Source organism: Heloderma suspectum, chromosome 1 (assembly GCF_057233095.1).
Source record: "Heloderma suspectum isolate Gila_16-S chromosome 1, 16-S_ref, whole genome shotgun sequence".
Lineage (NCBI taxonomy): Eukaryota > Metazoa > Chordata > Lepidosauria > Squamata > Helodermatidae > Heloderma > Heloderma suspectum.
Genome location: NC_139458.1, coordinates 259,062,791 through 259,087,402, shown reverse-complemented (window position 1 = coordinate 259,087,402; position 24,612 = coordinate 259,062,791). Strand labels below are relative to the sequence as shown.

The 24,612-nt window shown below is 41.2% G+C and overlaps 1 protein-coding gene across 1 annotated transcript in view; it reads right to left on the bottom strand.

Moving 5' to 3' along the window:
• RANBP17 (RAN binding protein 17) overlaps positions 1-24,612 on the bottom strand; it is a 271,515-nt gene that overhangs the window by 44,379 nt on the left and 202,524 nt on the right. The window contains exons 23-25 of the mRNA XM_084825522.1: positions 12,246-12,460; positions 9,006-9,144; positions 80-246 (exon numbers count right to left, since the gene is read on the bottom strand). Coding sequence (XP_084681648.1) covers positions 80-246; positions 9,006-9,144; positions 12,246-12,460 — 521 coding nt within the window. The remainder of the gene's footprint in view (positions 1-79; positions 247-9,005; positions 9,145-12,245; positions 12,461-24,612) is intronic.

Here is a 24,612-nt window from a genome sequence, read left to right as displayed (position 1 = left end):
GGAGGAGAGGAGAGCAGGAAACCTTTGCTCAGAATGACAATGCAAATACAAGGCAGGTGAACAATGCTTCTAAGTTTACCTGCTGCAGCACCTCCGAGTTCTGCTGCATGAAGTGCAGTAATCTCTGCCCGTCTTGGGAAATCTCTCTACATCTCAGGGGTTTCTTGCCTTCTTTTGCTATGTGTTTGAAGAGGTAGGTGACAATGTAGTCTAAACTTGCACAACAGCTGGATGAGACAATCGTATCTGCACACAGAAAAGGAAATAAAATGTCATTATTTCTGAATTATTTTTAATATTAATATTCTGCACTAAAAAGGGGAAGTCACAAGACTATAATGAGTTTAGATAGCAGGATAAAATGTTTCACCACATCACTGCTCTTGTTCTGCAGGTTTAACATATTCCAACTAGTTTTCCCTGCGACAGGCCCTTCCCTTTCATTCTGCACAGCACAGGGGGACTTCTATACCCCACCGGTATTCTGCCTCGTTTTAAGCACTCCTGCTGGCTGTTACAAATTGCAGGATTCCAGCTGCTTCCTTATTGCTATGAAATTATGAATTCTGAAGGGTTTGTACTTGTGAGATTTAAAAAATTGTTTTTATTTTCCTGTGTTAAAATTCAAACTGAAAAGCCACTGACACAATCTGAATGAAAAGGAATACACGGGCTGAACAACCCATGCCATTCTGTGATCATTCTTCATTGCTAGGTATTCAGAAAAGTGACCCAAATGTTCCTGTTATCAAAAATATTTACACTGTATTTAGATGGGAAATTAAATGTTAGGACAATACTGATTTATTTATTTATTTAGTGTCCAGATCGAACTTTGCTCTGCCAAAATGTAGCCACCGCCACAGCTTTGTCATTAGCTTGCTGTAGATCGTTAACAGTACAAGACTCCGGCAGTAATAGACACACCATCAGATGCGCTGGGTCTTGGGTTTCTCTACATTCACATAATGTATTGTCGTCAGCCAGCAACCCCCACTTAAGTAAATTCATCTTACATGTTGGTACCCCCACCCTTATCCTGTTCATTGTCCTCCAAACTATATAAGGGAGAGTATTTCCAGCGGCCATTTCTTCCTTTGTTAAAATACTCAAATCGGTACACTCATTCTTCCATTTACTTATCCGATTCTGTTCTTTGGTCCCCTCTAGGATATTAGTTCTTGACATAAAGCTCTTTCTAGATCTAAGTCGACGAATTGGGGGAATATATCCACTCAAAGGGTGACAAGAGTCAGTCTCTTGCTTAGTTCTTTCGGCATCTGCTTTTACTTCCCTTCTGATCTTAGGTGGAGCAATGTCAACAAGAGAATATAGTTTATTAGCGAGTGTCGGTTTGAGGCATCCCGTCACTATGCGCATAATACTGATGTTGGGATATGAAGTGAGAAGGAAGACAGAAACAAGTGGCTGGTTGGGTACTTTTATTATCTGAATATAATAAAAGATAATTACACATATAATGGCACAGTTTCTATCAAGAGTTTTTGGATTATGAAGATTTCAGTGGAATAGTGACTCTTGAGAAAAAACAGAGCAAAGGGCCATGTCACAGTTTTACTTGCAGGATTTATAATGAAGCAAACTTTTGAGAATAAAACCTAACCATATTTGATGCAATATCCGTGAGTCTATCTGAATCATGCATGTTATTTTGTTCTTTGCCGCCAGAAGGATTGACATAGTTTATCTTTCTCACTTTGATACCTTTATTTACCCCTCTTTTGCAAGCAGGACACCATTTTCAGTCCCTTAACAGCTAAACACCGTTGTATGCTCAATACAAACAACCAAGCCCCCAAACCATACATTACTGACTCAGCAATTTTGCCCATTCTTTGGAGAATATTACAGTAGCTGGAATTACTTCCTCAGCTTGTAATTTTGATAAAAGCACTCATGTTCCCTCACATGTTCCCATCACACCCAGATCATGTTATTCCAACTCATACTGCAAAACAGTCTATTTGCTTATATGCATCAGCATATGACAACATCAGGTTGGTTATCTTCTAGATGTACTCTTCCTCATGAATTTAGCCACTCTCACCCAGTTTTCCCTTACTGGATTCTGTGGTCTTCTTTTCCCACACCATAGGTATCTCTTGCAACATTCTGTATATAAGTACAGCTTCTCTTACAATTCTAGCAGCTGACATACTTTTTATGCTAGTGGAAATCATTTATCTTCCTTATTTCTTAGGGAAAGGAGAACTTGGAACAGATGCTAGTATAAACAATGAAAAAATCACATTCAAGGAAGATTGGCAACCTTTAGGGATTCAACCTATTTCCAAGGGAGGACAATACTACAGCATCCACTGACTCTGAGGGGTGCATATCTAGGTTACTTTCAGAGACCACATTACTGGCTTTGGATGCTTTGCTTTTGGATGGATGGGTGCATGCATCTGAAAGCATTAAACTGTTAAAATATTCATTTGGAGGAGAAAAGGAAGGTGTATGATAGACTCAATTAAGTGTATCCCCCTAAACTGTGATAAGTGGAAGCATGCCAATATTGCAGTGAGCATTTGAGAACTTCCCTCTAGACACCAGAATGTTGATCTGTGCCAGTTCCGCTTTATAAATGTTGTTTTGAAGTTTACTTGTATTTGAACATCATTGCAATATATTTTTTCCTAAGCTAAGTTCTCCTGAGGTCTTTGGAAAGATTTTGCAGACAATATAGCCACAATTAGTCTCAAGACTCTCTTAATCTTACAAAGTATGAAGCATTCCTGTGAATTTCTGACAATCCCCATTTCCATTGGCTTCAAATGAAAGTGAACATTCATATCTCTTCCCTCAGAGAGTTTGATTATTTGTAGCATCTACCCACCCTATTCATTATCTGTCTAACAAAATAATGTCCCGCCATGCTGCTCAAGATGGCATACATGATCCATCCTATTTTATCCTCACCCCAACCCTATAAGTATTGAATTTAACAAGGATAAGCACACAGCTCTTGCTCCTCCTTGGTCTTTATGTCATATAAAAGCCTTACAGAATTCACTCCATTACATGCAGAGTTAAAGCCTAAGTCAAGAGATTTTAATTTCCACAAAGAAAGAAAATGCAAAACCAAGCCATTTCTTTATCCAGGGCATGGCAATCTGAATGAACTCTGTAGTGCTACCTGATGTAACAAGATGATCCCAGAGCTGCTGTATAAATGGAGACAACTTTCATGTAGTAATGTGTAACCATCGTTTGTGAAAACTGAGTCTCTTTAAAGAAACAAATAAATGATCAAATAAATAAATGAGTACTTTGCCACAGACAACACAGAAGCTGCAGCTCCTTCCCAATTTATGCTTTCACAGCAAAACAGACACTAATGCGTTCACATGTAACAGCATACACATTTTTTCCCATACACATGTGCAGTTTCCAAGGCCTCCTATGATACATTAAAAGCAGGAAATCAGAAGAAATCTAGTCAGAAGGCTTAAATATAAGTCTGGTGCCAAAGGGATCGACAGTAACTCTATGTTCACCAGGCCCCTTTCTGGTCTGAGGTTATTATATGTAGCAACCTTGTACTAAAGACAAGTGTGAAGTTAGCAGATGTAAATACAGACTTGGTTTGCACATAATGGTTTTGAGTTCGAAGGCTCTATCTCACAGTACCTACGAAATTGTATGTATCTATTTAACCCATGGGTTGTTGAATTCTGGGTTGTTGTCAAGTGCAAACCCAGTTGTGCTAATGAACCAGTTTGTTAACCACAAACCACCCTGAAAGAGAACCATGGCTTGATGTTGGGTTGTGAACTCTGGGTTGTTTAAACCATGGGTTGTCATTATGTGTGAACTCGGAATGTTGAGATTTTGTTAAATCCGTTCTGTCTGTGTTTTGCTGATTGTCAGGCATCATATGCTCATTGACAGAATGTTTTTTTAAAAAACCAGAACGTTGTTTTACTTGAGCTAATGCACATTAGCGCAAATCAACCTTAATAAATGGGCATTACCACAAACCCACCCCCACCCTCAAAGTGAAAAACCAGTCCACAGAATCTGTGTGACTTGGAAAAAGCTGATCCACTGTGGGATCTGCAGGTTGGATGCATAGAAATACAAACTCATTTCAATCCATTGTGGGTTTCTCTGACATCCCTATTGTGAACCCAGAACCATAGGTTGTTCATGGGTTGTTTCACCAGGCTACAGAGGTGGCAGGCAAGAGTATTAAAAAGCCAACCACTCTACATGCCAGTACTACAACATGTCAAAGGCATTTGGGATACAGGGAAGGAACAGGTGAAGGAGAAGGAAAACAAAAAACCCAGGGATTGAGAAAACAAACCACAGTTTGTTCAACCATATTCCAGACAAACCCTGATTAAATAAACCATGGGTTAGCGTTATGTGTGAACCAGATCATGTTGTTAAATTACATTCCCATGCTTTGGAATCTACCTGACGGCCAATATAAGTGGCTCATGATAGTGTTCGTGGTCACCAAGAGACTTGTATTACAGCACTGGAAGGACAAGTCCCCACCCCCAATCATCTAATAGACTGAGGACCTCAATTCTCTTTACATACTTGAACTATCATTGGCAACAGCAGATGGATATGTATTTGGACATTTAGACTATGTCTATTTTTTTCTCTTCTTTACCAATACATGCCTTGCAGTTCAACATCCAGTATGATCTGTCATTAATATTCTCTTCTCCTTCAAACTCCAAGTGCCCTTTCTCCTTCTTCCTTCCCCTGACCTTTTTCTTCCCTAGTGTTTGCACTTCATGTTGTTTAATCATAAATGGAAAAACGAATAGAAATATGTGTGTGTGTGTGTGTGTGTGTGTGTGTGTATAAACACCCTATGTTCGCCAGAGAAAAAACAAGTAGGCCTTGGAACATTTGTCCCATAGTACATTAAAAAAACACATTTTATTAGGTAGGCACTGTAATGAGAAAAAAAAAAATGACTGGTATTGGAACGGTGTTCAGAAACAAGTCCAGGAAGAATTTGGGTTCCACAAATTATGAAGAGATGTTAGACACAACTGACATGTGCCCTGCCCTCCCCCGCCCCTCGATTTGACCTTTTTGGCACTCTGTAGTATTCTGGACACCATTTTTCCCTGTTAAAATGTTAAATGTTTTTTCCAATAAAATATATATTCATTCATTTTTTGAGTCATCCAGGAGACTGTGGCCCACAGGAGGCAGGGTCCAGGGGGGCAAAAATGCCCCCTGCCCATCCTGAAGTTGCCCACCCATTGGGCATGCCTGTCCATGAGGACAGCCATGCCCAGTGGGTGCAGTCTTGCTCCTTCACCACATGTAGGAAAGAGATCAGGCCGAAGTATTTTCCAAACCAAGTCAAGACATGGGCTATAACATTTCTAATTATCTAGGTTAGATTGTAGGTTGGCCTAAAAAGAAGAGAAAAATATTATTATAGCCCTTTCCTGATTTGAATGGAGTGCTGGCTCCCTAACAGTCCTCCTTCCCTATCTATAAAAAAACCCTTGGCTTACAAAGAAATGCATGTTTTGAAAATAGGAAGGAAATATTCGCCAAACAATGTTTAATAATTAAAAATAAACTGGGTCTGAAATTGTTTATGCACTACAAAAAGTTTGAGTGAAACCAACCATCAGGTTTTTAGCCCTCTCGTTTGGGCTAAATGTCCCTCTAAGTAACGTTAAGAATTGAACACAAATTTAGCCCTAAGTATTTAGCTGCTGCTAAACAATCTGGGGAGTCCTGTTGATGTGAACACTGTAGGATCTGGCCCATTATGTTTCCTCTGCTAAAACTTCCTTATGCTGTAGCTGCATATGAAAGTAACGAACACTTCAAGAAATGTATTTGGAAATGCATATTTCATAAGCGGGTTTTGCAGTACTTTTAAACCAGTGCTTTGACTCTATTTGTTTTAAAATTGAGTAACACAAAGTAAATCACTAACGTCCATTTAGAAACCCAGTAGCTGCTCTAAACATGCTGATACTGTACAAGTAGATATTTTATATTCTTATGTAAGTGATCTTAGCAGCACAGTGGAGAGGTCCACCGTCTCATCTGCTTGCGGCGATGCCATTTAAGTATTAAGAGCTACTTATATTTTCCCATAACTGTATATCAAAGACGCTTGCGGTGCTCATTTTTCTTCTTATTGTTAGGGTGCAACAGAGTAGGATGTTATGCAAGACCCCCACACTGATTTTAATGGACAAGTAGAATCATTTGTTGATCCCGAACAGAGTCTTTATTGCATTTTACTCAAGACGGACAGACAAACAAACAACAAGGAAGCAAGTTAAGGTGGGAGGGGGATGACAATTGTTGCTCAGGTAAACAAAGGGGGAGAGGGAAAGTGACTATAGCAGTGATACCATGGAACATCTGAACAATAAGAAAACGAAGAATTACATTTGTATACTACAGCTTCCTTTTACATGAGCAACAAGGTGCTGCTGCTATCCCTTGAAAAGGCTCATTTGGCCGTAACATTTTATGAATAAGCAGAGATGGAATAATCATTTTAAGCTTGACAATACTATTGAGTATACCATAATTTAAGAGCTTAATTTTGTTTGAGATGAAGCTAAAGCAAAGTTTAAGTACATTACTCCCTGATCAAGATCCTTTTACGCAATATCAGAAAGACCTCCCTTTAAGAGAGTCAACTTGAAAAGTAAACAGATTAATCTATTTAACATCTAATAAAAGACGGCTGGATATAGAAAATGTGATGCTTTCATTTTAGTCAATGAATGGCAGTACGTTATCAATCACAGGAGAATTAGGGAGGCTTCACATGGCGATTAGTGAGAACATGTCATACAGGAAACATTAAAAGGTTCCAATCCACTGAGTCAGCTGTGAAAAAGCCAGGTAAACACTTTAGAAAAGGGCTCTTGAAGTGTTTATCCTGACTATGAAGTCTCAATGAGGGCTTCCATTACACATGATTTACAACCAAGGTATTCCAAAGGAATAAATATTGTTGCAGAGTATGGAATATAAAGTGTGGAACCATGATGCAGACAGTGCTTCTATTCAAGAATTGTTAAAATAAGTTTTAAGATGTGGGTTTTCATATCTTTTGTTCTTCTGTTTAATCCACAGTATTATATTCTATGCCCAACATTTCAATGACACAAGGGAAAAAGGGCTAAAACTTTTTAAAAAAAGAAATCTCAGCAGATAATAAATTTCAAAAATGACAAATGCCAACTGCCTGCAGCCTTGACCTCCTCTTCTATTTTACTAAGCACAGGATATAGCTTGCTTACTTTAATGCTTTAATGTTAGCACATCCAAAGGCAATTTTTGTATTTAATTGCCAGACAGTATTTGCTGCTGCTCGTGCATTTTAAAATCACGGCTGCACTCTCAGAAGAGAGTGCTTACGGGTTACGTTTGTTTTAAACAGAGTGACAGTTGAATTGCTAACATTCTGGCCAATCATAGCATTTCCATCCACATCCATCATCCTTACAACACCCAACTCCACTTTAGGAACAGGAAATGTTACGTGGGTTTTACGGAAAGTGTACTTATGAAACCATTTTATGCCAAAGAATTGCACTTGGATCAGGAAGTCTGAGTTCAAATCCCAGTTCGCCCATGAACTTGCTGGATAGTCTTGGGCAAACTGCTATAGCTTAGATTGTTCCCATTCTGTAAAATAGTAATTGCTTTTACCTTTGTTGTGAGAATGAAAGAAGTACAGAAAAGATACCTTGTGACAAATGGTATGTCTGCACCCTCAACCCTGTGAGGTAGGACAGACTGCAAGACACCCTTTGTTTATATTCCCCAGAGGCAGACTGCATCCACCTCACGTATTTAATAACTTTTACTTCCTGGATTTGTGGGAATCCAGGCTTATGGAAAAGGACAGGCTGCCTTTCCAGGGCTTTCTCTGCATGCTTTAGAAGCAGGTCAGTGTGTTTGTCAAGTAGTCTAGGTATGCTACATAAGACTAATTTCCAGGCTAGCAAAACAACTAAATCAACACCAGTTTCCAACTGAGTATATTATTTTCAAGAACCAAGCAGAAAGAAGTCGGTCAAGTTGCTTTTAAAATAAAATGAAACATGAAACTGCCTAAAGAAAACCTACTTATTAGGATCTAAGAGTAACTCATCGAAGTAGCTTATAGGGATGAGACCTACCTGAGGCTCCTCCATAGCATGGCTTAGTTTTGTCGTGCCTCTTTGCCAGCCAGTTGGAAACAAAAGAAGATCTCAAAGAGCAAATGTATTTCAGTGGAGACTGGGCAGCTCTCAGAGAAGGAAGTTCAAACTGATAGCCTGGGAGGACTTCATCCTGCATCCTCCAGGTGATTCCTGCATGTACCTTGTAAAGGGATGAGTCATGGGAGCGGGGTGGCAGAAGTGGTGGTGGTGGAGGCAAGAGTCAGCCTGGGATGTGCAAAAATGCAGACTTTGGGTGTCTGTAGTTGCCTGGCCATGTCCACTGTTCAAAGACAGGTCTTACTAGGGGCAGGGAGAGTTGGGATCATCACAGTCAGAATGTTTTATGAGGAGGGCAAGTAAAAAACTTAGAAAAAACAGTAGTTTGGACTGACATTTGATGTTGTAGAAAGGGACAGAAGTTGGATTAAAATGCAAACATTCATTTCGAGGAGTGTATGAAGTATGATTTAGCATCAGACCATTTTAACTGTGAAGGGAAATACGCATATTCGGCTCTATTCAATCCATTGGGAGAGTTGTCATTGATGTCAATGGGCTAAAGGTTATACCCACAACTGCTCCACCCTAGTCAAGTGGGATTACTGGAGTTTCCTTCTCAATATAGGGATATTAACATCATTAATATTTATTTAATTTTTTCACAAAAGAAGAATTTTATAGAAAAATATATGCTGCCTTGGAGTGATTACAAAATGAAATTCTTGATAACTCTGAAAACTATGCTCCATTGCTTTTGGCTGGTGCACAGTACCTTTTATATAATTCCTTAGTTCAGTTAGAGGGTGTACTTACCCAGTGCAGTCAGTCCTTCAGATATTGATGTAAATATATACATTAGCACATGAGGCTCCAAACTGGTGATGAAACTCATATGGTCCTGGGTGAGACATTCCAAGAGTGGGTAATAAGACTGGCTTAGTTTTCGATATTGCTTAGAGTAAAAAGAAAGAGAAGACAAATTAAATGAGTACAAATTATTGTATTAAAATATTAAAATTCCTGCAAAGTAATTTTAATATATATTCCAAATTATGTATTGCATTAAATCCCTTTTACACTTAAGAATAATAATTACAAACTATATTCTGGGCTGTATTTATTCTGTGCTATCGACCAAACTAATCCACTTTTTGCTGCCTGTATTAAATATGCAAATTCAGAGTATGTATTTATATCTATATATCAGATCATTTTCCCTACTTTGTTCTGCTATTTATAGAGGGGCAAGGATCTAGCTATGCAGAGCACTGAAGATCTACCCTCTAGAAATCTTTAATTAGTCAAATACCAAATTGCAGAATACACATAATTTTCTCTATGTATTTTTACTGTCACAGAATGCACAAACTTATGTACCTAAGTAAACGTGTGCGTGTGTGTGTGTGTGTGCGCGCGCGCACACGTGTGCATGAATGTATGTGCATGTGTGAGAGAGAGAAGTCTTGTGGCGGTAGTACAAAATCGAAAGCATGGAGCGGGACATACACAGACGTCTGCGCAACCCCCCCAACACCTCCCCGTGTTGACCTGGAAGTTCAGACCACATTTGGCCGAACATAGTTACAGTACTGTATTAGTTACATAATACAATACTGTATTGTATTAGTTACATAGTTACAGTATTGTAAATACACACTGTTGGAAGCCCTGGCATACCTGTGTCCCCTCCATGCTTTCAGTTTTGTAACACTGGCATACCATCACCTCTGAGCTAGGCAGGAACCTCCATGATAGGTCTAAGAATTTACCAGTTTATAAGTATAACTTTCCAAAATACTCTACTAGTAAATTCAGCTTGCACTCTGCAAGCACAGGCATGTTTCTGGCTGCTACTGGAAAGGGGAAACAGAACTCCCACAGCCCAACATTCCATTCCAGGCATGGCTGCCCTCTATGATGTTGTGCTCTGAGTTTTAAGTATTAAGACTGCTAATGGAATCTGAGTGACTTGGGCTAGATATGTACCAGATTTCAGCTCTCTAAGTTTGAAAGCAGCTGAGTTATTCTGGGGTACATTCATGCACCCTTTTTGAGGGTATCCCATTTCAGGGTTTTTTTTAAGTCACAGTGTTTATCAAATTTCATCTTTTTAAGCATGCATAAAATACTATTGATGTAGTTAGTAGGAAAAGAGACTTAAAAACTGATCAGGTCAAATATTTTGCATTAACTGATTGATTCTGTTGAAGCACTTGACAATGTGAAATGGAGGCTAACATAAGGCTGTCTGAAAGCATCACAGAAATTACACACATTTCCTCAGGCCTTGTAACCCAGTTGCTACTGGATGAGCCCTGATTGCAGTAAGTGACATGTTAATCCAACTTTGGAGATCATTTTGCAATAGCTGATCACTAATGCTTCCCTCACTTGGACTCCACCACCCATTGTCTATTTCACATACTCCATCACTGCTACTGCTACACGATACCATGCTGGAAAAAAAAGCACCATCAGGCTGGTTGTGCACTCTGATCTGGCTCACACGATCATGGCTTGTTTAAGCCACTGCCCACTGTGGTGAGTCATGGTGCGTGCTGGCAGTTTCTGAATATTCAAGCCGTAGTTGAGGCTTGTTGTGTCATCTGAACCCGGGGACTGCGGGTTATGTGAGGGTTAAATAACCCTCACATAACCCACAGTCTCCAGATTCGGATGACATGATAAGCTGCAGTTTAAATATTCAAAATGGCCACTGGCACATACCGCAGCCTACCGTGCCTTAAATAAGTCATGGTGGGTTGTTTGATTGTCCAAACAGAATAAATGACTGAGTTTGCATTTCACAACAAGCCACCTTTGGTTAATTGTTGGGGTGGCACATGCTGGGCATCACTTTGAATATACAAGCCCTGGCTGGCAGTTACCATGGCTTGCTGTGTCATGCAAACCTGGGCGGTGGGGGTTGTGCGAGGGTTAAACAACTCTTGCATGATCCTAGAACAGACCATGAGTTATGCGAGGGTTGTTTAAGCCTGGCATAACCCCCGCTGCCCAGGTTCGCACATGACAAGCCATGGCACCCGCCACCTGGGACTTGCATATTCAAAATGGTGGACAGCGCACACCACGCCGACTGTTAATTAGGCTCACAGCACTGCTGTACAGAAAGAAAAGCTCACTTGATTCAATGCTAAAGTTTTGTCGATGGCAGAATTTCTCTCTCTCACTTGCCAAGTAGTGGATTGTACTTGGGGATGGGCAAACTCCCTTGAGCCTGCCTCGCACACCATTCACCAGACCCCTGCCACTTGCCTGAACCTGGTGGGTGTGCGGCACAAGCCACTGGATGGTCTGCGGGTGCCCGGCATCCCACTTGCCGCCATTTTCTACAAACTCACAGGTAAGTCTTTTATGGAAATCACGGCCACCATTTTGAGCAAAATGGTGATTTCTGTAAAAGGCTTGCCTGCAATTTTGCATAAAATGACAACTCGCAGACAAGCGGGGAACCACAAGCTTGTCTGACTCGGGGCGCGCCGAGTAGGACAAGCTCGGGGGTCCGCAAGCTGGCATCCGGGGGCCGAGCTGATGACAACTCGCTGAGATCAAGCCCCAAACCAGATTCCTCCAACATCCCTTATTGTACTATCATTCCCTCTAAAGTCAATCTGTATGAGTAGGTCCCAGAGGAGTACTACTTTAGAAAATATGCCCCAGATTTCCTAAAGGAATGGTTCTCCGTGTGCTCCGTTACAGAAAAAGTACTATGGCAGCTAAGCAAAATTAGACTGACAGCATGGAAAACAATTCTGCTGCCATTTGAAGGTTATAATGGACACACAAGGTAATTTGGCCAATACCCTCTTATCCTGATGGCATATTTTAAATATTCTGAATTGCACATTCATCATTTGAATTAATGAAAACACTCATGGTATTTTTGACTGCAAGAATGGAAACAAATGCAAGTATCTGAGAATAAAAAGAATTGTGTTTGAGCTCTTCTAGATCCCCCTCTGTCTTCATTTTAAGCCTGTGGTGATGATTTCATATTTTGCATAAAGACTCCCAAGATGAATAACTGCTTACAAGCAAGTCACTGTGGGATACTGAGAGCAGCATTTTGACAAAGGCCTGAAGTACATTGTCAAAGTGGTTGTCCCCATACAACTTGAAGACGCCAAAGCTGACATAATTTCCACACAAGGCAGATTTGAGTGCAGAATAACAGATGGAAATACCCTTGAGTTTCAATGGATAAACTTGATCTTTTGACAGAGTCCCAAGGGATAAGATCTGATTACCTGTTTGCAAGGAGGGGGGTGGGGGAGGAGAGATAAAGAAAGAAATTGACATAAGTAATTGAAAATCTTGGTAACTGTGTCACTTAACATTTTCACTTCACTGTTTTTATTACTATTTGAATACAGTTTAAAATTGATATTCCAGAATAGCAATCACTATATTTTAAAGGAATTGTCAGAATATATTTCAACAGACATTGCATAATTACACATAATAAGACAGGAGCACCAACTTTGACCTTGGTTCTGTATGGTGGGCCTGATACCAAGTTCCAGAGCTTTCACATTCTAGACAATAATTGGTAGTGAGTCTCTTCATATGATTGCTTGTATGCAAACATTAAATATAGAGCATAAACAGAGATGCTTCATTTTCAAAGCCATACTTCTGTATTAGGCTAGAAGCATGATGCATTGTTTTAGAGCCTCAATGTTCTTTTCAAGGATCGTAAGAACGTAAGATGACCACGGGTTCACCTTGTCCAGCATTCTATTCACACAATGGTCAACCAGCTGCCTGTGGGAAATCCACAAGTAGGACATGACTGCATATCCTTTTAAGGTGTTACCTATGATAATGTACCTTCCTGTCAATGGTCCTTCAGATAATGCAAAAAGAGAAAACATTGGGCATCTTGTTGCTGCAGGTGAAGGAAACACATTTTGAGGGATGAATAGTTTTTAGGTTGAGCCCAGTGATGCACTCCTTCAACTCTTGATCCAAGCCCAAGTTCCCTGAGCAGTGCAATTTTCAGTAGGCTCCATAGCTCCATAGATTGGCACCCACACTGACTATTGCTCTTGTTGTACGCCAGAAAAAATGGATCACACTGGATCTGCTGGGGATCCAACCTCCATTTCATGATGGGCTTGCAGGTACTCACTCAGGGCAGGACTTTGGGGCAGAGGTCCAGGGCACCACTCAGCAGAATGAGCAGCACGGGCCTCAAACACAGCAGGGCTGACTTGCCACATTCTGAAGTGACGTGATACATATTACTATCTAAACAGCTCCGCGCCCAGTAAGACCATTGGGTTCAGAGTCTAAAATGACCTAAGGGTACCTCTGCTTGCCTGATTTTGCGGGGCACTGGCATATGAAGCCTGTAATGATATTTGACTTGAGACTGGCATGTGTTCAATAACAGTTGTAAAGGCCAAGGAATCTCCTCCAGGTAGCATAGCCCCTCCTTCAGTTGCTGACCTAGGTTCATAATAGGTCAGCAGATGATCAAGAGAAAAATGAGTTAAGATGGAAAGATGATATACTGGATTATAACTTTACATGATGAGACTACCTGAGCCCTATCTATCTACAAACCAGTTCCCAACATTCCATTCTATAATACAGTAGAGGAGCTCACAACCTTGTGTATTGCAAATACATGTGAGGGGGTCATGCTGGCTAGCTCCCCACCCCTGGGCTGACTGGCCCAGAACTGCACTTGAGGACAACCTTGTGGATGGGGCAAAATCCACCCAACATCAAGGAGGACTCCATGAGAGGTAACAAGGTCCTTCCACCTCCATGTGTATCCAGCTCTATGGTTGCAGGGTTAGACAATATTTTCCAATACTCCACACAAAATTAACTAGGAGTTGGGTCAAAGACAAATGACTCTGCTTCTGGTTGGATCCTATACTGCATATCTATCTGTTTATCTACCTGTAGAACATCTAAAACAGAAAAAGTAATGGCCATCAAATCTAGAAAAGTATAAGAAAACATAATAGCAAATGCACAGCTTTGTCACTAATCATGCTGCCAAAATAGCAAAACAGAAGAAGAATTTAGAAAAAACTGAAGATAACCCCCAACAGACAGCTACAGTGCTCACTATATGCATTCTTTATTTATTTATTAACAGCATTTATTAGCGTCCTGTCTAATGAAAAATCACCCAAGCGGGTGTACAGCCTTAACTATAAAAATAATTCTGAAATTCTATGACTATTCTATTCCACAGAAGGCTATGTAGGTTCTATTCCACAGTAAACTTTTCCCTTCAACTCCTCTCAGGAAGCAGGAAGAACCAAATTCTTCTCCAGAATATATGATCGAATTCAGTCATTTACAGTTTTGAGCAATAATTGGCTTATTCTAAAGAAATATGTCACAACACAAGTCATCAACATTACATTATAAAAAAATGTGGAATATACATTAGCTAACTTGAAGCTATATTGAAGGAAGTAATACCTCAAGTCACATCCACATGACACTTTTCTCATGGTACTACATGAGGAGTGATCAATACTTAACCCTCAATTAGGGGTTAGGGAGTAATCCTCACACTAGAAGGGAATTAACCATTGTTCCTGATCCTCAATTCTAACCGGGCAGAAAACACCTATTTTATTTTCCGTAAAGCATAATGTGACTAGGCCACACACCAACATATTTCTAGTACATCACAGATTATTTTTATTAACTACCTTCTTAAGGAAGCAGGAGAATAACTGTGGGAGGGTTTTAGGACACGTTTATCATGAGAATGGCAACAAACATGAACTGATCAAGGGTACAGAGAAAGTGGCAGCTAGGAACCTAAATAACAAGCAGGCAGCGTATATAATACTAACAACATAAGAAGAGCTCTGCTGGATCTGACCAATGGTCCATCTAGTCCAGCATTCTGTTCACACAGTGGCCAACAAGCTGTTGGCTGGGAACCCACAAGGGCATGAGCGCAACAGCACCCTCCCACCCATTTTCCCCAGCAACTGGCGTACATAGGCTCACTGCCTCTGGTACTGGAGGTAGCACATAGCCATCAGGATGAGTAGCCATTGATAGCCTTCTCCTCCAGGAATTTGTCCACCCCTCTTTTAAAGCCATCCAAATTGGTGGCCATCACTACATCCTGTGGCAGCGAATTCCACAGTTTAACTATGCGCTGTGTGAAGAACCTCCTTTTATCTGTCCTGAATCTCCCACCAGTCAGCTTCATAGGATGACCCAGGTTCTAGTATTTTGAAAAAGAAAAATGTCTCCCTATCCACATTCTCCACACCATGCATAATTTTGTAGACCTCTATCATGTCTCCCCTACCCTCCTTTTTTCCAAGCTAAACAATCCCAGCTGTTGTAACCTTCCCTCACAGGGGAGATGCTCCAGCCCCTTGATCATTTGAGTTGCCCTTTTCTGCACTTTTTCCAGCTCTACAATTATCTTTTTTTAGGTGTGGTGACCAGAATTGGACACAGTATTCCAAGTGTGGTAGCACCATAGATTTGTATAGGGGCAGTATGATGTTGGCAGTTTCATTCTCAATTCCTTTTCTAATTATGCCTAACATGGAGTTTGCCTTTCTTACACTGGCCACACACATCTTCAGTGAGCTGTCCACCACAACCCCAAGATCTCTTTCTTGGTTGGTCACTGCTAGATCAGATTCCATCAGGCTATACTTCAAGTTTGGTTTTTTTGCCCCAACATGCATCACTTTACACTTGCTTACACTGAACTGCATTTGACATTTAGATGCTCATTCTCCCAGTTTGGTGAGATCCTTTTGGAGCTCTTCACAATCCCTTTTTGTTTGAACCACCCTAAATAGTTGGTGTCATCCCCAAACTTGGCTACTTCACTGCTCGCTCCTAATTCTAGATCATTTATGAACAGGCTGTAATACAGATCCTTGTAGGTCATCACTATTTACTTCCCTCCATTGGGAGAATTTACCATTTATTTCTACTCTCTGCTTTCTGTTCTTTAACCAGTTACTGATCCATAAGAGGACCTGTCCTCTTATTCCATGACTGCTAAGTTTGCTCAGGAGTTTTTGGTGAGGGATTTTGTCAAAAGCCTTTCAGAAGTCCAAGTAAAAAATGTCTACTGGATCACCTCTGTCTACATGTTTATTGACACTGTCAAAGAACTCTATAAGATTAGTGAGACAGGACTTACCTTTGCAGATGCCATGTTGATTCTTTTTCAGCAGTTCTTGTCCTTCTATATGCTTACTAATTTTATCTTTAGTAATGCCTTTAACCAATTTACCAGGAACAGACTTTAAGATAATTGGCCTGTAATTTCCCAGATCCCCCCTTTTTGAAAATTGGTGTTACATTGGCCATCTTTCAGTCCTCTGGTATAGAGGCTGATCTTAGGGACATGTTGCATATTTTGGTTAGAAGATCAGCAACTTCATATCTGAGTTCTTCGAGAACTCTAGGATGGATACCATCTGGGCCCGGTGATTTATTTGCTTTCAATTTATCAGTAAGGTTGAGAACTTCATCTTTCGTTGCCACTATTTGCCTCAGTTCCTCAGGCTCCCTTTCTGAAAACATCAGTTCAGGCACAGGTATCTGTCCTATATCTTCTGCAGTGAAGACGGATGAAAAGAATTCATTCAGCTTCTCTGCACTCTCTTTGTCCTCTTTCGGTACTCCTTTAATTCCACTGTCATCCAATGGTCCAACTGCCTCCCTAGCTGGTTTTCTGCTTCTGATATATTTTAAGAACTCTTTATTGTTGGCCTTGATGTTGTTAGCGATATGCTCTTTAAAATGCTTTTTGGCATCTCTTATTGTCTGCTTGCATCGCCTTTGTGCAAGCTTGTGCTCCCTTTTGTTTTCCTCACTTGGGCAAGACTTCCATTTTCTGAAGGAAGCTCTCTTTTCTCTAATAGCTCCCTTAACACTGCTCGTTAACCATGATGGAGACCTCTTGGACTTGGTGCTACTTTTCCTAACCTGTGGTATACATTTTAGCTGGGCTTCTGTTATAGTGATTTGCTTCAGCACACCACCCGTTTCCAACTTGCAGATTTCCCTCAGGAATAGTAGCCCTCAAAACACTGGGTGAAATAAAGGCGTGTCCAATAGGAGGGCACTTTTGATGAATGATGCCCTCAACCAGATACTCTGCTCTACGCACACTTTGACCTGCCAATACAGCTGATAAAAGCTTGTGATGGCAGAGAGTAGCATGCAGTCATCCTTCCACTGCCTACCTGTTTACTAGGGAATTCAGTTTGCTCGTCTTTAAATTTGAAGAAATATATTACTTTGATAACACAAACGCTGTGCTGCCTTTGAAATGCTTCTCATCTTCTTGGAAAGCATGAAGGATCGGGCAGGTGTCAAACACACAATGTACTATTTGGATGATTTCCTTTTAATGGGGCAGCTGGCAGAAACAATTGTAATAACTTGTGATGTACCTTCCAGTACCCATGTCATAACCTTGACACTCCCCTGGCTGGTGTGAGAAAAAGGAAAAGAAAAAAGAGGGCACCTTCAATAGGCTATGGTTATTGGAAACAACAGTGTCCTCAACAGTGGGCAAAATCAGAGTGATTACTTCTCAGGGAAAAAAACATTCAAATGGAATGTTAAACACAGACCCCGCCCCGCTGCCAACTTACACACACTATTTCAAATGAAACTACTTTTCTTTGAACAGCATGTAACCACAGGTTCTATTAGCACACAATATGAACTCTCAAAGAAACAGAACCAAGCCATGGTTTAAACCGGGTTGCCATGTTTAAAAGTATCACGGAAAAGCAAATAGGAGTATGTGTGATTTTAAAATATGTAATAGTTTATGAGTTGCTACATTTACCAACACATATCTGCAAAATGTCAATACTAGGAGTGCTCAATATGAAGGAGCAAGGGATAGTAATTGGGCACAAAATTGGTCCCACAATTACAAATGGACAATTCATTAAAAAAATTAATAATACTTATTGCACAACTTAAACATTTTTAAAAGATGCACAATTCTATGAAGTTGCTAGGGTGGAATGGATTACAACACTAAGCTTTACACAATAGATGTTCTAGAAGCAATTTAAAGCTCATTAGAAATAATGTCCCTGGCTACTGGAAAATGTGGTAAAATGTAATCCTCATCCAAATGTTACCTGGGCTATGAGAACAGGAAATTGTTCTGTGCTACTGTGGCTAACCTTGATGCTGACCCTGAACAGTAACTGCTAGAACAGCTGAAAGCTGCAACAAAATTAAAAACTTACATCAAAGTATATCATGACAGAATGCAGATAAATAAAATACAGCATATTGAAAATATTATTTTTCTGTCAGTCTTCCATAGCAATGAGGTAGAAGAATTACTAAAAAACAAAAGGATTCTATTTACAAACATGAGAACAAGACATATATCAGGGTCTAGAACAAATCTTTTTCACCCTCTTGTGCTGATATTTAGCACATCTGAATCTATTATATCTATAACAAACACAGAGTCTTCAAGTAGCCTCTACTATCATGGAACACAACTAAAAGCCAGTATGATGTAGTGCAGGGCTGGACATAAGGTAGATGGTGGTACACTGGTGGACCAGTTAGAGCCTATAGCTTGCTGGGATTCTTGAAAAGAATACTGAACTAGATTGAACCCTGATTGATAGAAGAAGGAGCTTCTTATGTTTTTAAGCGAGAGCACATATTGAAAACAATTTAACCCAGAGTAGTTATGCTCCATTAAAAGATCCTGAGTACGCATTCCTGTATTTCAATTTAACACACATGGGTGGACCACTGGAATTTTAGTTTTTTGTTTTTGTTTTTAAAGTGTGTAGATAACACATTTGAAGCCAGCCTACCTGTATTCTACAGTATGCAAACATCCCCTTAAGAGAAATGCCAACACAATTCCCCACACAACTCCTCTTGCTTTATAATTACTAGTTTCAACACCTATCAAAAGAGTAGTGAATGAGGGAAAACAAAGCCCATTTAAAATGGGTGTCCGCAACTGGTATCATACTGGATAAGGGTCAATAAACTGAAGGAGAATCCCAACAAACTGGACATACTGTTAATGGGCAGTGTGTCTGTTCAGGGTGCACTCCTCCCTAAAGGATCACATCTGCAATCTGGTGGTGCTTATTGATCCAGTTCTGTCACCAAAAGCTCAGGTGGTATCTATGGCATGGGACACCTTCCACCATTGTGGCTAGTGCACAGTTTTGCTATGGCTTATCCATGCTCTGAAAACTTCCAGAGTAGGCTACTGCAATATGTTGTATGTGGGGCTGCCTTTGAAGACAGCCCACCAATAACAATTAGTGCAGAACACAGCTGTGAGGTTTCTAAATGGGACTGGATACTGGGGACACTTTCTGCCAATAGTAAAATCAATCAAATTAGGTGACATGATAGTATCACAGCAAATTATTAACTTTACAGTGTTTAGGGAAGAACAGGTGGTAGGAGGAAGCATGTAAAATAAGGCAAACAAGATTTATTAAATGGAAGTTATGAAGCTAATAGAAATGTCCGGTGAATACAATTCACATCATTAGCAGTATCCAATGGGGTGAAACACCCCCACCAATTTCATTCTGCAAGTGGCACCCACCACTTGCACAAAAGAGATTTAGCACTTCTAGGAGCAACTAGAAACGAGTGGAAACGCTCATTTCTGGAAGAGGGCAGGTCAGCGGAGCTCGCATAAGGGACCTATACCAATCCAGAAACAAGTGTTTCTGGGCTTCCTCTAGGGTTAAATCTCCATAGTTAAATTTCTGTAGAGCAAGCGGTGGGTCCCGCTTACACAACGGAATCAACAGGGCCATAACAGAATTGATGAGGGTGCAGTGCCCTGTTGGATATTGCCCCTACATCTGGGAACACAGTCTTTATTGTATAAACATAGAATCATAGAATAGTAGGGTTGGAAGGGGCCTACAAGACCATAGAGTCCAACCCCCATAACATTTCTTTGGTTAATAAAACACCACAGCGTGTTAATGCAACAAAAATAAAGTGGTATTTGATTAGTATGTACAAAAAGGAAGATGCTGTTCTTCTTTTCATAACAGTGAAGCAGCTTGGACAGGTCTCCCAGGAAACTGGATCTAACCAATCATTCTGGTGATTCAAGAGTTTAGACCCAGTTCTTCGGGTAACGTAGCAACATTTTGGAAACTATGAATCTGAAAACTTCACCTCAGACATGGAAAAAATGTAGATTGAAGCAAAAACTGATTCAACAAGGTGGAGACACCCCCACCCCACACTGTTGTTGTTCAGTCGTTCAGTCGTGTCCGACTCTTCGTGACCCCATGGACCATAGCACGCCAGGCCTTCCTGTCTTCCGCTCTCTCCTGGAGCGTGCTCAAGTTCATATTCATTGCATTGGTGATGCTATCTAGCCATCTCATCCTCTGCCATCCCCTTCTCCTTTTGCCTTCAATCTTTCCCAGCATCAGGGTCTTTTCCAGGGAGTTTTCTCTTCGCATTAGGTGGCCAAAATATTTGAGCTTCAGCTTCAGTATCTGTCCTTCCAATGAGCACTCAGGGTTGATATCCTTTAGGATGGACTGATTTGACCTCCTTGCAGTCCAGGGGACTCGTAAGAGTCTTTTCCAGCACCACAGCTCGAAAGCATCAGTTCTTCGGCGCTCAGCCTTCCTTACAGTCCAGCTCTCACAGCCATACATTACTACTGGGAAAACAATAACTTTGATTAGACGGACCTTTGTCGGCAAGGTGATGTCTCTGCTTCTTACTATGCTGCCTAGGTTTGCCATAGCTTTCCTCCCAAGGAGCAAGCGTCTTTTAATTTCATGGCTACAGTCACCGTCTGCGGTGATCTTGGAGCCCAAGAAAATAAAATCTGTCACTGCTTCCATTTCTTCCCCTTCTATATGCCAGGAAGTGATGGGGCCAGATGCCATGATCTTAGTTTTTTTAATGTTGAGTTTCAAACCAGCTTTTGCACTCTCCACTTTCACCCTCAACAAGAGGCTCTTTAGATCCTCTTCGCTTTCGCCATTAGGGTGGTATCGTCTGCATATCGGAGGTTGTTGATAATTCTCCCGGCAATCTTAATTCCGACCTGTGATTCATCCAACCTGGTGTTTCTCATGATGTACTCTGCATATAAGTAAAATAAGCAGGGTGACAATATGCAGCCTTGTTGTACTCCTTTCCCAATTTTGAACCAATCGGTTGTTCCATGTCTGGTTCTTACTGTTGCTTCTTGACCCTCGTACAGGTTTCTCAGGAGACAGGTAAGGTGGTCTGGTACTCCCATCACTTTAAGAATTTGCCACAGTTTGTTGTGATCCACACAATCAAAGGCTTTAGCGTAGTCAATGAAGCAGAAATAGACGTTTTTCTGGAATTCTCTTGCTTTCTCCATGATGCAGCGAATGTTGGCGATTTGATCTCTAGTTCCTCTGCCTCTTCGAAACCCAGCTTGTACTTCCGGTACTTCTCGGTTCACATACTGCTGAAGCCTAGCTTGTGGGATTTTGAGCATCACCTTGCTGGCATATGAAATGAGCGCAATTGTCCGGTAGTTTGAACACTCTTTGGCATTGCCCTTCTTTGGAACTGGAATATAAACTGACCTTTTCCAGTCTTGTGGCCACTGTTGAGTGTTCCAAATGTGTTGGCATATTGAGTGCAGCACTTTAACAGCATCATCTTGTAGGATTTTAAATAGCTCAGCTGGAATACTGTCATCTCCACTAGCTTTGTTGTTAGTAATGCTTCCTAAGGCCCACTTGACTTCACTCTCGAGGATGTCCGGCTCAAGTTCAGTGACCGCACTATCATGGCTATCAAGGACACTGAGATCTTTCCTGTATAGTTCTTCTGTGTATTCTTGCCACCTCTTCTTAATCTCATCTGCTTCTGTTAGGTCCCTGCCTTCTTTGTCCTTTATCATGCCCGTCTTTGCACAAAACGTTCCCTTGAGATCTCCGATTTTCTTGAAAAGATCTCTAGTCTTTCCCATTCTGTTGTTTTCCTCGATTTCTTTGCATTGTTCATTTAAGAAGGCCTTCTTGTCTCTCCTTGCTATTCTCTGGAACTCTGCATTCAGTTGGATATATCTTCCCCTTTCTCCCTTGCTTTTCGCTTCCCTTCTTTCCTAAGCTACTTGTAAAGCCTCCTCAGACAGCAACTTTGCTTTCTTGCATTTCTTTTTCTTTGGGATGGATTGAGTTGCTGCCTCCTGAACAATGTTACGGACCTCCGTCCATAGTTCCTCAGGCACTCTGTCTATCAGGTCTAATCCCTGAAACCTATTCTTCACTTCCACTGTATTTTCATAAGGGATATGATTTAGGTCATACCTGAATGGTTTAGTGGTTTTCCCTACGGTCTTCAATTTCAGCCGAAATTTTGCAAGAAGCAGCTCATGATCTGAGCCACAGTCAGCTCCAGGACTTGTTTTTACTGACGGTATAGAGCTTCTCCATCTTTGGCTGCAAAGGACATAATCCATCTGATTTCGATATTGACCATCTAGTGATGTCCATGTGTAGTCGCCTCTTGTGCTGTTGGAAAAGAGTGTTTGCTATGATCAGCGTGTTCTCTTGGCAAAACTCTACTAGCCTTTGTCCTGCTTCATTTTGTACACCAAGGCCATGCTTGCCTGTTATCCCGGTGATTTCTTGTCTTCCTACTTTAGCATTCCAATCCCCTGTGATGAAAAGGACATCTTTTTTTGGTGTTAGTTCTAGAAGGTGTTGTAGGTCTTCATAGAACCGATCAACCTCAGCTTCTTCGGCCTCAGTGGTTGGGGCATACACTTGAATTCCTGTGATGTTGAATGGTTTGCCTTGGATTCGTACTGAGATCATTCTGTCGTTTTTGAGATTGTGCCCCAGTACTGCTTTTCCCACCCTTTTGTTGACTATGAGTGCTACTCCATTTCTTCTAAGGGATTCTTGCCCACAGTAGTAGATATGATGGTCACCTGAATTAAATTTGCCCATGCTTGTCCATTTTAGTTTGCTGATTCCCAAGGTGTCGATGTTCAATCTTGCCATCTCATGTTTGACCACTTCCAGCTTACCTTGATTCATTGATCTTACATTCCAGGTTCCTAAACAATATTGTTCTTTACAGCATCGGATTTTCTTTCCACCACCAGACATATCCACAGCTGAGTGTCCTTTCGGCTTTGGCCCAGCTGCTTCACTCTTTCTGGCGCTACTTGGAAATACCCTCTGCTCTTCCCCAGTAGTATATTGGACACCTTCTGACCTGAGGGGCTCATCTTCCGGCGTCATATCTTTTAGCCTTGTGATCCGTTCCATGGGGTTTTCTTGGCAAGAATACTGGAGTGGGTTGCCATTTCCTTCTCCAGTGGACCACATTTTGTCAGAACTCTCTGCCATGACCTGTCCGTCTTGGGTGGCCCTGCATGGCATAGCTTATAGCTTCACTGAGTTACGCAAGCCCCTTTGCCAGAACAAGGCAGTGATCCATGAAGGGTCCACCCCGCACACACACCAGCAAAAAGAGGTTTCTTTCCTTAACTGTCAGGGAATCTGGGCTCTGGACCAATGGTATAGAAAGTCACAGGTCATGGCAGTTCCCATCTAAGACTGGATTAGTTTTCCACACCCAACTCCCAAAACAAAAGTTATATGAATACCTTGGTATCAACAGAGAGAAACCAAGGAGTGGAGACATGCCACTCTGTACTCATCGTGGTCAACAGCAGCTTTTAATTTTTACCAGAAGGTCAGGCTATGTGTCATCCTAGCCTTTTTCTATCATTATGGAACTAATTTGCTTCTCTCTTTCTTGTAGGCCTTGGATGACCTGGAATCATACAACAAAATGTTGCAGTGTATCCTCAGCCCCAAACCTAAGTTCTTTATGGAACTTATTTGCTAGCCAACCTGCAACAGGAGCCTTGTAGTGCTGCTTGGAGCCCATCAGTGGGCGGGAGACTTCAGTAGGACACTTCTTTGTTTTGTTTTCTACCCTCCAGAAACCTTCCTCTGCTATGCTATGAAGGGCTTAGGTGCGAGATTAGCTACCTGAAGTAGTGTGCTTTATAGCTATATACTGAGGAGGAGGTTTCTGGAGAACAGGAAAGAAGGGCTGTAGCTCAGTGGTAGAGCACATGCTTTCTATGAAGAAGGTCCCAGGTTTGATTGCTGGCATCTCCAGGTAGGGCTGGAATAATTCCTGCCTGAAACCCTGGAGAGCCACTACCAGTCAGTGTCGATGATACTGTGCTAGATGGACCCATGCTCTGACTCAGTATAAGGTGACTTCCTATATTCCTAAAAGGGGAAAAAGGTGTCCCTTCTCCCCTCTTGAAACATCCCAAACACCAGGGAGAGCAGAAGTGCGTGTTTTTTAAACTTCATGGCACATATCCCCACAACTGTAATTCCCCCTGCAGGACACTTTACCA